This window comes from Lepidochelys kempii, chromosome 11, assembly GCF_965140265.1.
Source record: "Lepidochelys kempii isolate rLepKem1 chromosome 11, rLepKem1.hap2, whole genome shotgun sequence".
In the NCBI taxonomy this organism is placed as follows: Eukaryota; Metazoa; Chordata; order Testudines; family Cheloniidae; genus Lepidochelys; species Lepidochelys kempii.
In genome coordinates, this window is record NC_133266.1 from 44139925 (window position 1) to 44158046 (window position 18122).

Consider the following 18122-nt stretch of genomic DNA (forward strand, 5'->3'; position numbering starts at 1 on the left):
GCACATACTACTTATTTTCTCAGAACTTTGTGGAAGAGCTAAGATGGAATTCTCATAATTTTGGATCATATCACATTGCATAAAAACATATATGTGCTGAAATATTTGTTTAAATAATACTCCTTAGAAGTTTACTTTCATTTTTAAAATGGAAATAGAACTGTGGAGAGAGAGTGAGTTAATTAGTTCAGAATTAGGAAATATTTAGATAATTAAAAAAAAAAAAAAAACATTAAGACCAGTGGTTAATCAGTCCAGGTCTTTTCAGTTATTTTTCCATAGTAGTAATTTGATGGTAGAAATTATTTGTAAAAAGACTTAAAAAAAACCAACCAAACAAAAAAAAAACACTAAGGCTCTCAATTAATCACAGTTAACTCATGCGATTAACTTAAAAAAATTAATTGCGATTAATAGCACTGTTAAACAATAGAATACCAATTGAAATTTATTAAATATTTTTGGTTTTTCTAAATATTCAAATATAGATTTCTGTTACAACACAGAATACAAAGTGTACAGTGCTCACTTTATATTTTATGACAAATATTTGCACTGTAAAAATGACAAAAGAAATAGTATTTTTCAGTTCATCCCATACAAGTAATGTTGTGCAATCTCTTTATCATGAAAGTGTAACTTACAAATGTAGATCTTTTTTGTTACATAACTGCACTCAAAAACAAAACAGTGTAAAACTTTAGAGCCTACAAGTCCACTAAGTGCTGCTACTTGTGCAGCCAATAACTAAGACAAACAAGTTTGTTTACATTTATGGGAAATACTGCTGCCTGCTTCTTATTTACAGTGTCACCTGAAAATGAGAAAAGGCGTTCGCATGGTATTTTTGTGGCTGGCATTGCAAGGTATTTACAAGCTAGATATGCTAAACATTCATATGCCCCTTCATGCTTTGGTCAGCATTCCAGATGACATGCTGCACATCTACCAATGTGATATATGCCATCGTGCCAGCAATGCCCCTGTACAATGCCATGTATATTGGCCAAACCGGACAGTCTCTACGCAAAAGAATAAATGGACACAAATCTGATCTCAGGAATCATAACATTCAAAAACCGGTAGGACAACACTTCAACCTCTCTGGTCACTGAGTAACAGACTTAAAGGTGGCAATTTTGCAACAGAAAAGCTTCAGAAACAGACTCCAGTTTAATAAGATAATCCCACCTTGATTATCATACACACTGTAAGGAGAGTGATCACTTTAGATAAGCTATTACCAACAGGAGAGTAGGTTTGTGTGGGGGGTGGGAGAAAACCTGGATTTGTGCTGGAAATGGCCCAACTTGATTATCATACACATTGTAAGGAGAGTGATCACTTTAGATAAGCTATTACCAGCAGGAGAGTGGGGTGGGGGGAGGTATTTTTTCATGCTTTGTGTGTATAAAAAGATCTTCTACACTTTCCACAGTATGCATCCGATGAAGTGAGCTGTAGCTCACAAAAGCTTATGCTCAAATAAATTGGTTAGTCTCTAAGGTGCCACAAGTACTCCTTTTCTTTTCACATTTGTACAGTTGACATAATCCATTGCACTTGTTTACTTTGACTCTGAAACCGTAAGTTAAAAGAAAAGGAGTACTTGTGGCACTTTAGAGACTAACCAATTTATTTGAGCATAAGCTTTCGTGAGCTACAGCTCATTTCATCAGATGCATTCACGAAAGCTTGTGCTCAAATAAATTTGTTAGTCTCTAAGGTGCCACAAGTACTCCTGTTCTTTTTGCGGATACTGACTAACACGGCTGCTACTCTGAAACCTGTTAACAAAATGTGTTAGTTTAAATTTGTGACTGAACTCCTTGGGGAGAATTGTATGTCTCCTTTTCTGTTTTACCCGCATTCTGCCATATATTTCATGTTATAGCAGTCTTGGATGATGACCCTGCACATGTTTGTTTTAAGAATACTTTCACAGAAAATTTGAAGGTAAAACGCAAAGAAGATACCATACAAGATTTCTAAAAGTAGCTACAGCACTCACACAAGCTTTAAGAAACTGAAGCACCATCCAAAATCTAAGAGGGATGAGGTGTGGAGCATGCTTTCAGAAGTGTTAAAAGAGCAACACTCAGATGCAGAAACTACAGAACCTGAACCATCAAAAAAGAAAATCAACCTTCTGCTGATGGCATCTGACTCAAATGATGAAAATGAACATGCGTCGGTCTGTTCTGCTTTGGATCATTATCAAGCAGAACCCATCGTCAGCATGGATGAATGTCCTTTGGAATGGTGGTTGAAGCATGAAGGGACATATGAATTTTTAGCACATCTGGCACATAAATATCTTGCAACACCAGCTACAATAGTGCCATGTGAATGCCTCTTCTCACTTTCAGGTGACATTGTAAACAAGAAGCAGGCAGCATTATCTCCTGCAAATTGTAAACAAACTTGTTTGTCCGAGTGATTGGCTGAAGTAGGACTGAGTGGACTTGTAAGCTCTAAAGTTTTACATTGTTTTATTTTTGAATGCAGTTTTTTTGGTACATAATTCTATTTTTAAAAGCTCAACTTTCATGAGACAAGTACTGTAGTGCAACCTTTTTATTAGGTGAATTGAAAAATACTATTTCTTTATATTTTTTATTACAAATATTTGCACTGTAAAAAGCAAAAGTGAGCACTGTGCACTTTGTATTGTTGTAATTTAAATCAATATATTTGAAAATGTAGAAAATACCCAAAAATATTTAAATAAATGATATTCTATTTAACAGTGCGATTAATCGTGATTAATTTTTTTAATCACTTGACAGCCCTTGAACAAACATGATCTGATTCAAGAATGTTATAATAATTTGTTAAACACAAACAGTATTCGGTGTTATCCAAAACACACACAGATATGGTCTTTCTCCGAGAGGAAATCTTCAGTCTAAAACTAGAACCTGAGAAACCTCAAATGTTGCCAGGTTTTATTCTGACTCTCAGGTTTAATATGTCAAAAGGTTCCCATAAACCTGTTGCTGAATCTTTGTTTTCTCGGTATCAGGGAGAAGTTTTCCTGAAACTAGCAATCAGTGTTGTTTTGTTACGCTAGCAACCTTAAGCTATTTAGCTACAAAAGCACCAAGATTCAGCAGTTTTGTAATGGTCAAACCCAGTAATTTTTAGCCAATCAGAATTTGAGGTTTTTTGGTTCATACAAAACTGAAACTAGGGAGTTATGCAATCTGAACTAAATCTAATAGAAAGATTGATCATGAAAAACTGATTGATCTAGCAGAGCTGAATGAAGTATTATGTAAAAAAAACCCGTAGAACTATGACCACTTAAAATTTCAATATTAACATAGATGAGATCAGTTAAATCTTGTCCATTTTTGTCTAGGAAAAAACAACCAGGAATTAAGTCCCATTCACATCTAAGGAAGCAAAAGTACGTAGCATCAAGGACATTGCAGTGATGGTAATGAGTCAGGTTTTGTTGTAAATGCAGTTTGATTCAAGCACCTGATTCAAGCATCTTTTTACATTCAGGGCTTAAAATTTAAATCTCATTTTCGCTTCATAGTCTGTTCAGCTATGGGCTAATCAAGTCATTAATCACTTGAAGAAATATTGATGTTAAGCTACTAACATTTGTTTTGATCATATTTGATCACTGAGACTCACATTCCTAGCTTTTTACTAAATCTCCAAGTGAACAACAACAAATAGGCAGAGATCTTTATTTTAACTGATGCTGTTTAGAGAGATTGTTTGCTTTTCACATTACTTCACACTGATGAGCTTTTTACTACATGACTGCAGAAAGTATATAATGAAGTATAAATCTTGCTTATGGAAAATAACTTAAAATTAACAGAAAAGCAAAGTTCACCTGTCCAAAACTCTTACCTTATATTCCTGATTGTATGGAATGCTTTTTGTGTATTGAGAGAAGAGCAAGGCGAGTGTTCAGGAGGACACTATCCCATTGACTGTAGGGGAGAGGCAAAGCCAAATTTAGTAGTTTAATCAAACATATGGAGAGTAGGCTAAAGTTTTACAAGCTGTTCTGAGATTTTCCGGCTGCATTCCTTTAGTTTTGAGGAAAATGTTCTTTGAACTCTCCATTTTCAATGTGAATTATTTTAGAAACACCAGTGATTGATTTAGAGGATTTTTTTTATCTAGGAACTGTGTGGAATCTACTAAGAAAAGCTTAACTTCATTTAATTTTTACCTCTTCTTATGGCAATCCTCTTAACTTTGGAACTATGGTCAACCTTTTATATTCTCTTGACACATGTGGAGTCTATTAAAGAACAATATAGATAAGTAGAAGTTTTTTTTTTAAATGGAGTCATGAAGATTTAAGCGGTTTCATCTCCAGCTCAGTGTTATGACTTGTTTCATTCTACGTTTTCTTGTTCAGTTCTTAAAGCTGGTGGTTGTAGCACTGATACAGAAAAAAAGTTGGGGTTAATAAACCTCTGGTGAGAAAATATTGAAAAGGAATCAGGAACATCTTACACTCAGGCCTATCTTTTCAAAACTAACAAATGGGGCAGGGACAGTGGTTTATTTGTTCTGTTTGTGCAGAGTCTTAACACAATGAGGTTCTAGACCTAGGCACTATGGTAATACAAATAATATGGGGTGCTTCCATTTTTGTGTGCTCACTTTGAGACACAATAAAGGAGCTTGATTTTCAGAGGGCAGATGCTCAATACTTTCTGAAAATTGGGTCCATTTAAGTTGATGATAAAAGGAGAGGGCAGCCATTTTTCAAGAAAACAGTTCTTACTGGAATTCTTTGTAGAAGATTGTTGTCCATAATCCCCTGTTGGAGAAGAAACTTTTAGTTACGAAGAATGGCAAAACCATTAATCCTAAATGTTTATTTTCCAAATCTGTCCATTGCACCAGACCTATTCAAGAGGGAGAACAGGAAGGAAGGGAAGGACAGGCACAAACTGAGGAAACTGGGAGAGTTTGGATGGAATTTTATCGAGGGGTAAACTGTGTGTGTATGGGGGGGGGGGGGACAACAGGAGCTGGTAGAAACTGACTTTTATGCTGCTCCAGACTGGAGTAAAGCAGGCAGAACACACTGGTGAATCTGGCCCAAAAAGATTTCAAACTGATATTACATGTGTTCAGATAATTATAAATATCACATAGTAACGCTCTCTCTTCATTTTTTGTTAACTGCTCATGTATGTAGTTTTTAATCTTAAAAAAAAAAAAAAAGGAAGAAAGAAAGAAATTCCTCGATATAAAATTATATTAAATTGAAGGTAAGGTAATGGTGTAATTATTCAAAAAAACCCAACAAGCATTATAACTATGGACAAGGTAGTCATACAGTGTGATCTGGATTGCTTAGTTAAGCTAGGTCTAGTCAAACAAAATGTATTTTAAAATAACCAAATTTTGAAGTCTTACATCTAGGAACAAAGAAGGAAGGTCATGCTTACATAATTGGGTAATGCATCCTGGATAGCACGGATTCTGAAAAGGATTTAGGGGACATAATGGACAAGAGCTCCCAGAGCAATGCTATGGTTAAAAGGGCTAATGAAATAGTTGGATGTATAATCAGGGGAGTAGGAAAGTGGTTTTTACCTTTGTATATTACACTGATGATACATACACTAGAATGCTGTGTCCCGTTCTGGTTCCCACATTTTTAAAAGGATGTCAAAATATTGGAATGAGTGCAGAAAAGAACCACAAAAACTATTTGAAGGTTGGAGAAAATGCCTTACAGTGAGAAACATAGAGGTCTGTCTGTTAATCTTGTCAAATAGAAGATTGAGAGATTACTTGATTACAATGTATCATTAATTTTGTGGGGAGAACATACTAGATGCCCAAGGGCTCTTTAGTCTAGCAGAGAAAGGCATAACCAGAATCAATGGCTGGAAGCTAAAGCCAGATAAATTCCAATTAGAAATAAGGCACAGATTTTTAATGGTGAGGTTGAATGACACTTGGAACAAACAACTAAATGCAATGGTGGATTCTCCATCTCATGATATCTTCAAATCAAGATTAGAAGGCTTTCTGGATGATGCACTTCAGTCAAACACAATTTGGGGGCCAGACTATATGATGTAATGGTTCCTTCTGCCCTGAAAAATCTATGAAAATGCAGGAAATCCAGAGTTTAAGCTTAATTTGAAAGACAAACATGTTAAGATGTGGAAATGCACAATGAAGGCATCCAACAACTTTAGTGCTGCCTTCGTGACATGAAGAGTGGAAAAAATGAGGAAAAAAAAAAACCTATTGTCTTTTAAAATCTGCTTAATATAGTCTATTGTACACGCTAATCATAATTATGTTTTATTACATGGTATTGTTATGAGACAGAGTTCTGGTGTGCTAACTGTGCACTTCCCTATATGTTTGCATTTCTTTTGTTTAATCTTAACTCTGAATTTCCTGGGATTATAGTGCTAGACTTCGGGATAATTGCACAATCTCTGTAATACGTTACCCTGAATTAATCATCGGGTCTTTCAACCTTAATTCCTGGTTGAAACCTCCTTATCTGGAAGTCATGACAATTGCATGATTAGTAGTAATAACTTGTATTATAGTGGCAGTTAGAGGCCCCAGTGATGGTGTGGGCCCCATTGTTCTAGACCCTGTACAAACATCTAGTAAGAATACATACCTTTTGATAGTTTTAGGTTTACATATATAATTTTTAATATTAAACTTTTTAGACTATCATCTTGATTACCCAAATTCTGTATCCAACTTAAAATAAGATGAAATTTCGGGTTTTACAAACAGAATAGATTTAAAAGTGTGTAGTGGACACATTTTTAACACTAGCAGTTTACTGTCTTCTAAAAGCTTCAGTCACATTAAAAAAAAATCACACTTCTGATGGAATTTTTTACCTACGATTTTTACAAGTAATGTCTATGCTTAGCATCACTGAGAAATACTCCCCCCACCCCCGCCCCAGATTGTTAATTTTGTACATAACTATTCCATGTATAGCGAGTTTCACTGTTTACCCGGTCTGTATGATCAGTTCCCCTTCTTCGTGTGGGCCTTTCAACAACCAGGGATAAAACATTGTTTTTAAAAAATAGGAGGATTTCTGCTAGGTGACCTGAAACAAATTTCAACTCTGGTTTAAACTGGAAACCATTTCAGGTTGAAGTTGTTGCTGATCTATTTGCATATAAATTTCTTGACCCAAAGTATTTTATTATTTTTATTGGAAAGCTGTGAAAAACAGTTCACTTGAAATCCATGTTAATAATTAACTGTCATCAATTGCAGTGGTCTGGCAGCTGGAGAAGATAATGGACAGAGAGGTTACATGCTGACATTTGTCATCGCTTACCTTCGGGTAGGTCACTCTTTTATTCTCTGCTGCTCTGGTATGACTATTTCCGTACCCAACGAATCATATAGAAACCATAAAGATTTTTTTTCAAATTCTTTATGCAAACTTTCTTTAGACTTGAAAAGATTAATCAAAACTCTCTGTTGGGGCTGTGCCTTTTTTTACATGTACATAAATTTAGAGAGAAGTTGAGTGAGGTAATCTTTTATTGGACAAGCTTCTGTTAATGAGAGAGACAAGCTTTCGAGCTTATACAGAGCTCTTCTTCAGCTTCTGGGAAACTAACTCAGTATGTCACTGCTAACTAAATAAGGTAAAAATCCATGATTTTTACTGTCTGGCAAAGTTTTGCTAGACACATGCCTATCACAACATGCAGTGGACCTCATCCAGTGCACTAAATGTCCCAAGAGCAACTATGTGGATGAAACCAGACAATCACTGCGCTCTCAAATGAATTCACACAGGAGCATGATAAAAGATAAAAACATCTGATCATGTGTAAGTGAACACTCTTTTTTTCACAAAGCAATCACTCCATATCTGACCTCTCAGTCCCCTTCCTCAAAGGAAACCTGCACAACACTTTTTTAATGGCTGCCAAAGTTTAATGAATTTAAGCTCACAGGCCTATCTTTTTAAATCATGGAACGAATAGAGACACTGGATTTAGGGCTTATTACAACAATCTGTAACCCACGAACAACCCCCCGCCCTCAGGTTGGTTCCCCACCCCCTTCCTGTCCTCCTTATGACTCTGTGTGTTCATGGGAAACTTCACCCTAAATGGTCCCTTGAAATGTGCTAACTACTTGAAATGTGTTCCACCTTGTATTTAGCAATGACCAGGGTCCTACCAAATTCACGGTCCATTTTGGTCAATTTAACAGTCATAGGATTTTTAAAATTGTAAATTTCATTATTTCAGCTATTTAAATCTAAAATTTCACGGTGTTGTAATTGTAGGGGTCCTGACCCAAAAAAAGGTGTTGAGGTGTTGCATGGTTATTGTAGGGGGTTGTGGTACTGCTACCCTTACTTCTGCACTGCTGCTGGCGGCAGCTCTGCCTTCAGAGCTTGGCAGCTGGAGAGCAGCAGCAGCTGCTGGCTGGGAGTCCAGCTCTGAAGGCAGTCTCGCCACCAGCAGCAGCACAGAAGTAAGGATGACATGGTATGGTATTGACACCCTTACTTCTGTGCTGCTGCCTGCAGAGCTGGGCCCTCAGTCAGCAGCTGCCACTCTCCGGCCACCCAGCTCTGAATGCAGCAGCGCAAAAGTAAGGGTGGCAATACTGCAACCTCCCCTGCAACTCCCTTTTGGGTCAGGACCCCCAATTTGAGAAATGCTGTTTTCCCCTGTGAAATCTGTGTAGTATAGGTAAAAACACACACAAGACCAGATTTCACAGGGGGAGACCAGATTTCATGGTCCATGACGTGTTTTTCATGGCCATGAATTTGGTAGGGCCCTTGCAGTGACGCTTTCAGTTAGTTTCCAAGACCTGAAGAAGAGTCCTGTGTAAGCTCAAAAGCTTCTCTCACCAACAGAAGTTGGTCCCATAAAAGATATTACCTCACCCACCTTCTCTCTCTTCCTAATATTTTAGGACCAGCACAGCTACAACAATACTGCATGTACATAAATTTGGCATTTATTTGTGATTTTCACCTTTAAAAAACTGTACAAACATTAATTTGCACCCCCTTTTATGGCAAGTTTTTTTCCAGACAGATAAAGAAATTGAATTGTAAATCCTAATGGACTGATCTTTAGAGGTGCTAAACATCCAGGTGTCCCACTGACCTTTTGGGAGATGCAGATGCTCTTTACCTCTGAAAATCAGGCCATAAGTGACTTTCCCCAGGCCACAAACTGAGTAAGTGACAGAACCAGGATTAGCACCCAGGAGTTCCTGGCTCCAATCTACAAACTCAGTACTCAATGCTGTTTTTAATTGTAGGACTTAAGCGTGTTTTAAAAGGCAATCATTCAGCAAGGAAGGAAGACTTTGTGTGGTTAAGTCTCTGGATTGGGACTAGAGAGTTCTATGTTCAGTTTCAAGCTTCTGACTTTCTGTATGACTTTGGGCAAGTCACTTAATTTCTCTGTGCTTCAGTTCTCCATCTATAAAATGGGGATAAATGCATCCTTTCTACTACCCTTTGTCTTGTTTGTTTAAATGGTAAGCTCTTAGAGGCAGGGACTGTTTGTACGGTGCCTAGCACAATGGGGCCCAAATCTTGGTTGGAGCCTCTGGGTGCTGCTGTAATACTAACCAGTCAGCAATAATTATTTGATGTATATGCACACCAGTAATTTGGCAGGCCTTTCCACCATAGAAATGCACTTTTTTGTTTGCGTTTCTCAATGAGGTCATCTGCATCCTGGAAGATCTATCTCATTACCTCCACTATAAACTACTTGACTTCAAGATCCCATGTTATAGCCAAAAAGAAAAGGAGGACTTGTGGCACCTTAGAGACTAACCAATTTATTTGAGCATGAGCTTTCGTGAGCTACAGCTCACTTCATCAGATGTTTACCGTGGAAACTGCAGCAGACTTTATATACACACAGAAATCATGAAACAATACCTCCTCCCACCCCACTGTCCTGCTGGTAATAGCTTATCTAAAGTGATCAACAGGTGGGCCATTTCCAGCACAAATCCAGGTTTTCTCACCCTCCACCCCCCCACACAAATTCACTCTCCTGCTGGTGCTAGCCCATCCAAAGTGACAACTCTTTACATAATCAAGTCGGGCTATTTCCTGCATAGATCAAGGTTTTCTCACATCCCCCCCACCCCCATACACACACAAACTCACTCTCCTGCTGGTAATAGCTCATCTAAACTGACCATTCTCCAGGTTTAAATCCAAGTTAAACCAGAACATCTGGGGGGGGGGGTAGGAAAAAACAAGAGGAAACAGGCTACCTTGCATAATGACTTAGCCACTCCCAGTCTCTATTTAAGCCTAAATTAATAGTATCCAATTTGCAAATGAATTCCAATTCAGCAGTTTCTCGATTCAGATGTCAAGAATTATAACATTCATAAACCAGTCGGAGAACACTTCAATCTCTCTGGTCACGCAATCACAGACATGAAGGTCGCTATCTTAAAACAAAAAAACTTCAAATCCAGACTCCAGCGAGAAACTGCTGAATTGGAATTCATTTGCAAATTGGATACTATTAATTTAGGCTTAAATAGAGACTGGGAGTGGCTAAGTCATTATGCAAGGTAGCCTGTTTCCTCTTGTTTTTTCCTACCCCCCCCCCCCAGATGTTCTGGTTTAACTTGGATTTAAACCTGGAGAATGGTCAGTTTAGATGAGCTATTACCAGCAGGAGAGTGAGTTTGTGTGTGTATGGGGGTGGGGGGGATGTGAGAAAACCTTGATCTATGCAGGAAATAGCCCGACTTGATTATGTAAAGAGTTGTCACTTTGGATGGGCTAGCACCAGCAGGAGAGTGAATTTGTGTGGGGGGGTGGAGGGTGAGAAAACCTGGATTTGTGCTGGAAATGGCCCACCTGTTGATCACTTTAGATAAGCTATTACCAGCAGGACAGTGGGGTGGGAGGAGGTATTGTTTCATGATTTCTGTGTGTATATAAAGTCTGCTGCAGTTTCCACGGTAAACATCTGATGAAGTGAGCTGTAGCTCACGAAAGCTCATGCTCAAATAAATTGGTTAGTCTCTAAGGTGCCACAAGTCCTCCTTTTCTTTTTGCGAATACAGACTAACACGGCTGTTCCTCTGAAACCTGTCATGTTATAGCCAGCATTCTTTCAGCTGGGATGACAGGATGGACTTTCTCCATGGCTTATTGCTGCCACTTCTTGTTTCTCCAAAGGAGTCATTTAAGCAGTGCATGGTGCTCTTCTGAGCAGTTAAGTTCCTATCTTCGATAGAACTCTGGGCTGGGGAATAAGACCAGGAATCAGTGTGTTCATGTGACACAGTGCAGGGAACTTCTTTGTAAGCCACAAGAGAACTCCTTAGACAAGATATACTCCATGTTTAAAGATTAGGATACTTTATAATCCTCTTTTTCTGTTCACATTGCCAATAATTCAATATGATGAGCCAGTATCTGGCCTTGGATACACATGTATAGCTGCTATTGTTACTTAGAGCTGTGCATATGTTTGGAGGTATACAGCTGGACAAAATACTAAATATTGTGGGTGTTCAAATACTCAGCCATGGTTCTAGTAGAAATGCCTAAAATACAATGATTCAGAGATTTAAAAAAATAAGTTTCAAATACGTGTGTCTCAAGTTTCCCATTCAGAATTATGAGCAGTCTCTGAGCCTTCTTCACAAAATGGCTAGTAAATTGCACCAGCATTTTGGGAATAGTTTTCCTTTACATTATGATTCCATGGTTTCAAAATTGCAAACACACTTGTACCGTGTAACATTGTTTCCCATTTGTGATATTGTATCCCATAATCTTTATGGTAGACTTAAACCTTCTGCAAGCAGAAGCGCATTTTATAATGTTGGTTTCGGTGTGCATAATATAAAATGTGCAATCTTTATATCAATATATACTATAATATATACTTGAATCAACATGAATTTAGTCCACTTTTACTTTATCAGCATTTTAGTTCATCCTTTCATTTGTCCTTTCTTCTGTTTATAATGTGGTGAATAATGACACTTAATGAGCCCCATTGTCACATTGTTGTCCAGTCAATAACAACTCTTAAACTTCATAGGACAGGTGTTGTGACTATCTTTGTGGTGGTAAATGTTCTGAAGCTTTTAGAATAGTCACAGTTGGGCTGCTTCTGTCTTCCCCACTTCTTTATCTAGTTCTTGCTTCTATTCTGTCTTCCTTTTTCAAAGACCTAATTGGAGAATATTTCTCTTGGCTTTCTTTATATCTCTCCAGTAATACTTTCAATCACTTTCAGTCCTGATCCCACTTTTCACATTTAATTTTTGAAGGTAATCATTTCTTTTTACTAACTGGCAGGTTGGGGGTTGTCTTATTTGTTTGGTGGGTTTTTGTTTTGTTTTTTGCTTTTTTGGACTTCATTAAACCACATGTTAAATTATGACCTCTAAGTCGTCTTGACTGTTTATCTCCTAGGCATTGCTATCCCTTTTTCTCCACTCCTGTAGTATTTTCTCATTTTTATGGCAATTTCCCTTCTAGGCCCTTCTCTCATGGAGTTGGCCCACTTGATTTCTCTCTCTAAACTTTTGTATTGATTTGAGTCTACTAAAGGAATACTGTTTCCTTGCCAATTGTTGTCCAACTGTTAGTCTGATTCTATGGTAGCATCACTTAGTTTTATCATTATGTTCACTTCGTTGCTAACTTTCTTGTCTTGGGCAAAAAGGGAAGGTGGTATCTAATAAAATCATATTTCTTCCGTTGAATCTTGATTCAGATTTATTTTTGTATTCCGTGAGTGAGTGCTATGTATTTGTGATTTTTTTATTATGTTTTTATACTCTAGTCACATTTTTTCTTTACATCCTGTGGTCTCTTAAAGTCTCAGATGCAGGCTGTTCAAAATTATATAGTACATCTGATTTGAAGAACCAGTGAACTTATTTTCAGATATCCTAATGGCTTTCAACACACTTAAAGATTCAAATTCTTTTAAAATTACTCAAATATTTTACTTGTTTCTCAGTTATTTTGCCATTAGATTTATTACTGTGAAAAGTTTCTTGTTTGTTTCCAATGATGTTTTATCTCAGAATTCATTATTTTATTCTCCGAAGAGTACATAAAAGCCTATCTTTTTACTTAGCATATAATTTTGGTGGCTTTTTTGGTATTTCAGGTTCATTGCAAAATTGTAGTTTGTAACCTGTTTTTCTGTATGGTGTCATTTTTAGGGAACTGATACATATATTTGTGTGATAGTTTCACTATCAAAACCAATGTTAGGCCTCAATCCTCCAAAGATTTATGCTGGTGCTTAACTTTAAACATGTTAATAGTCTCCTTGAGTTATTGAGTAATCACTTAAGTTTGCTAACATATCTGAATAGTGTTGCTGAAATGTAATGTTTACAAAAACAATGTTACCTGATAACACTGCAAGTAACCCATTTGAAAGTTATGATTGTAGACAGATATACATATGACTATTTTAAAAATCTGTTTTACTTAATATGATGCTATAAAAGCTGCTGGATTGATAGTCTGGGAAAACTGAAGTCTTCTAACCACTAAACAGATACAGCACAGGTACTGGCAACTTTGTGAAGTTATAAACTGAAGGAACCATTTCTAAGCATGGGGAAGGTGGCTGATTGTTTCCATGCCCATTCAGTCAGCCACTGTTGAGACAGACAAGAAGTGTGCTTTTGTGAATAGCGGCAGTTTTTGTGATATAAATACTTCTTCACTAAGAGACAGGAACAATGCCCCAGGTGTTTAACATAGATTATTAAACATGCGTCCGTGGTAACAATGTTTGGTAGCTATCCGTTAGGGTCAGATTTGTACTATTTGCCAAAAAATGAAAAGCGTTGCATCCCACTACCAGTCCCTTTCAGCATTTTTCCTAATATTTAAAACTTAGGTTTGGTCCCAGTATATATATTCTTTGATTTTTGAGATATGTAAATCTTATAAGTGTAGATTGCCAAATCTGTCTTCGAGGTAAAAATCACACAAAACAGTGATTCTCAGTCTAGCAGCTGCCTAAAGTAAATTGGAATCCTGAAGCTAAAGATGTACATTAATTAGGACACTAATTCACTGGTCCTTTCCTTTCTTTTCGTTCTTTAATAGGACCTGGGCCTGGATTACTATGTAATAGGAGAATCATTTGAGACTTCTGTTCCCTGGGATAGGTAAAATAATTGTAGTAGTCTTTTGTTCAAAACTTCTATTAAAACTTGGTTATCTTGTAATGGATATCTATTCAGTTTGTCTTTGAGTATTTTTTTCTTTAATTTGAGACATTGATAGGAATTTGAAAGTGTGTATACATAAAACATAAAGAATAAACCGTTATATTTACTTAAGCACGAAAACACGCCAAGCTATGTTAATGTGTACTTCTGAGCCATTGTGAAGCATGAATTATATGAATTCTGTGGTCAGAAGTGTAGTCCCTTTTGGTACTGTTGAATTAGAAGTGGCACTGGGCTTGAAAAATTAATGAAATGTTAAAAGTAAAATGTAGAATCAGAGCCATATTCTGTTTCAAACTTCATATACATAACCATTCCATGCAGAATAAATACTTTACAATATGCTTATGTTGCTTGCTTAGGATTGTAACTTTTTTTTATTGTGGGTTTGCAATGTGACAATTCTGGTCTTTAAACTGCTCTTTGAAAAATCATTCTTAAGAGGTTGAGTGAATGAGCTGATGACACTTGATGATTTTACAGTTTAAATTATTAAAACTATGTAGTGTTGTGAAGAATTCCTGAAGGAGCTAAATGTTTCCCAACTTGTTGGGTGAGCTCCCTTCCTGTGGATGTAAGATCTCTTCTGGGGTTGTGGTATGGTACAGTACAACAGTACCAGGTGTGCATCTGCCTTTACTGCAGAAGCAATTCTTAGCAGGGGTTGAAGTTGATGAGCACAGTAGTAGCTTACTCTTTTTAGCTGCCTGACTTCTCTACTTGTTCTCTTTGAATAGCCATCCAGGTATATGCCTCTTCTCTGCTCCCCACAGGAGCACACGAGATATCTTGATCTAAGGCATCATGAAACCTTGCTCTCTGAATGGATCCCTTTGTTGGGAGTGGTGGAAAAGTGCCAACATATCTGGTGGTAGTCCAGATTTGGAGAGGACATGTCCCGTATTTTAAAACCAGCATGAAAAACTGCTATCTCAGCCACTCGGTGGCAGGCAGATGCTCAGCATCTCCCCTTCTTGCTTGCTGCTTTTCTAAAGTTGTACTTGGCTAAGCAGGGACAGAATTGTGAGTAAGATGCTTGCAGAGAAGTGAGCTAGCCAGCAGGGGAAGGAAGTAGGCTTCATTTTGTATTACCTAATCTTAAACAATCATGTGGTTTAAGGTTTGTATACCAGCTCTTCCCCTGCAATGGGGCAGCGCAAAATGGCCTTGAAGCCAGTTTGGCTAGCTGGAGTTCCCCTGCACAGGGGAGAGCACCCCTTCCTACAGCCCAACCAGGGAGCATGGATAGGATGTCCTTAGACCCTGCTGATCCTTGGCTGCCAGATATCCCCTTGGGCAGCTGATTCAAATTACATTTACATCAGGGGTTTAGCTCAGTGCAGATGCCCCCAGTATTATTATCTCTCTATTCTAAGCTTTACCTCAGCTCTCCACCACAACTGAGAATCAAGTCCTAAACATATTTAAATCGGTCAAATTCTGGAGATCTCAAGTGCTATGTAACCTATTTGCTCTGTTCATTTTCTTTTTTTAAAATTCCTGTTTACCCCACACGTTAAACAGATTCTTATCAGTTTTGGTCCCCTGGTAGCTTATGATTATAGAGTTGATAGGAAATTAAGTTTGAAATGACTTGCGTGTGTTCAGAATCCCAACAAACCCAGCGTCCTGGCCCTTGGATTTAGCAGCTGCTAGAACACTGTTTCAGTCCTTGTTTTAGAGGCTGCTGCTTCCTTCTCCAAAATGTGTCGGTGGAAGGATTTTAAAACAACTGAAATTTAGTTAATTATTATCTCCCTTATAGAAATTTAATTTTCAGCTAGTGTCAAAGTATCCAGTCACTTGAGTTAGATTTTTCTCACTTTCCCCTTTACAGTTTGGTGAGCAGAGTGAACAGGTTTTTACACCTGTTGATTCAAACCTATTTTTCACTCATTCTGCTCACTTACTAACTCATTTCCGGATTTGGCTTTGGGGCCTTTACCTTCCTTCAGAGTCTCTACCAGCATGTCACTGTAGATTAGCTGATAAGACATTTTGAGGAAAATTATTTTAATTTCAAATGTTCCTCCCTCCAAATCCAAATGTTTTTTTCCAAATACAGATCTGTATAAAACTTCTAAACTTAAACAATTGTTAAATAGCATTTCTCTAGTTCTGTGTGAGAGCCTACCTGGAGTGGTTTAAATTAAATGAAAAAACCCACCTTTCAAACTGTGTTTCAAAGTTTTGAATGCCCCTGGATTAGTCCCAGAGAAATGCAATAATAAAATTAAATAAATATCACTGGTTTTATGACTTATTTTAATAGTTTAGTGCCAAATTATAATTTTAATAAGATTCTAGCTGGTAAATTAATACACATCTTCAACATCTGGAGGAATTTCTTCTAGCTCAAATCAAAAGGATGTTGTATTGCATAGTGTACATGTACATGCTTCTATTTTGAATTGTTTTCTAAGCTACTGTGCCAAACACCTTTGCCCCACTTCAGCTCAGAAGAAAATATCCAACACATTCCTCTTCACTGATAGTACAGTGCTCTCTTATGTCCTCTGAAAAAACAATAGTCTCAGGAGCTAACATGTACAATCAAAATTATAAACTTGTCACCCAATAGATGCCCAGAAGAGGAATAGTACTATTTTTATAGAGGTCTGATGGGCATTATTTTTTCTTATGCTTTTTTTTTTTAATAATCACAGTTTAGGTTTGGTTTCATTTAAAGTGTATTGTTTTGGACTAGTGAGGAAGATTGTTGTAGTTGTATGTGAGTTTTAAACTAGAGGCATAAATGTAATAAAAAGGGAATATTGCTAGTTGAAGGCAAATTAGTGCATAGAGTGCTGCATAGGAAATGTTTTAAATTTGTTTTATTTTTTTTAACTATATATTCTGTTACAGGGTTATAGACCTCTGCAGGAATGTAAAGGAAAGAATAGTGAGAGAATGCAAAGAAAAAGGTGTCCAGTTTGCTCCGTTTTCCACCTGCAGGTGAGAGACACATCAACTTTGTTTTCATAGTTCTGGGATGTTTTTTTAGCAGCTGAAGTAAATTTTACTAGTACTATATTTTTACCAATACTTCCATACACAATAGATAACTTAACCTACTACTAGTTTATCCAAGTGGCACAGTTTAAAGTGCGTCCACTAATGATCTTGCTCTTGCTCTCTAACCTGTTCACTAGAGTTATCACTTCAAGAGTTTATAGTGGCACTTGGTTAGTCTTCTGACATATATTTTCTGTATATCCACCAGGCAGCTAGGTATAACCAGATAGACTTGAGCCCTTAAACTCTCTAATAGTCATAAGATTGATTGACATGAAGAATAAGTAGAAGACAGGTCAAAATGTTTAAGACTAGTTGTTAGAAATGAATGTAAATCGTGTGAGAAAACAAATTTCAATGAACAAGAAGTTAAATTACTTTAAAATTAAAAATGATAACAAGCTATGAAAATAGGTATTTAAAACTGATAAACATTTTTTCTAAGGGGAAATGTTAACTTGAACTGTTCTGTTAAATCATTTGTCTCAACTGCTTTTAATGAAGTGATGTAAAGCAGATTATATATTTAAAGTGAATACCTGCAAGTGATACAGCCCACGCTTAGTGTTTGCATATTATATGCAGATTGTTAGTGTTCTATCCTTTCTAAAATGCTAGCAACCTGAGAATATCAAGGGGCTGAAATAAAGGGCTATGTTGTGTAGCACTCTGATAGCCGTATCAACCATCTCTCTATAGTTATCATGGACAATTCATAACTGTTAGTTCCCATGGAATATGACAAAGGAATGCAACGCTCACGTCGTTAGACTTGTTTTTTTCAACCGTTTTTATTAAACTTTCAACTGAGCTAATTAAAATGGGTTTGTCTGTGGGAGTATTGTCTTCAGTAGGGTTCCCAGAGGTAC

The 18122-nt window shown here is 37.1% G+C and overlaps 1 protein-coding gene across 19 annotated transcripts in view; it reads left to right on the forward strand.

The window, feature by feature from the left end:
- The window catches only part of AGPS (alkylglycerone phosphate synthase), a 180230-nt gene that overhangs the window by 136348 nt on the left and 25760 nt on the right, over positions 1 to 18122 (forward strand). For 14 of the 19 annotated variants that reach the window (XM_073305970.1, XM_073305969.1, XM_073305972.1 and 11 more), the window contains 4 exons: positions 3365 to 3412; positions 7267 to 7336; positions 14114 to 14175; positions 17104 to 17193. In XM_073305970.1, the coding sequence (XP_073162071.1) occupies positions 3365 to 3412; positions 7267 to 7336; positions 14114 to 14175; positions 17104 to 17193 (270 nt within the window). The remainder of the gene's footprint in view (positions 1 to 3364; positions 3413 to 7266; positions 7337 to 14113; positions 14176 to 17103; positions 17194 to 18122) is intronic. The other 5 variants (XM_073305968.1, XM_073305981.1, XM_073305977.1 and 2 more) reach the window with 2 other exon arrangements.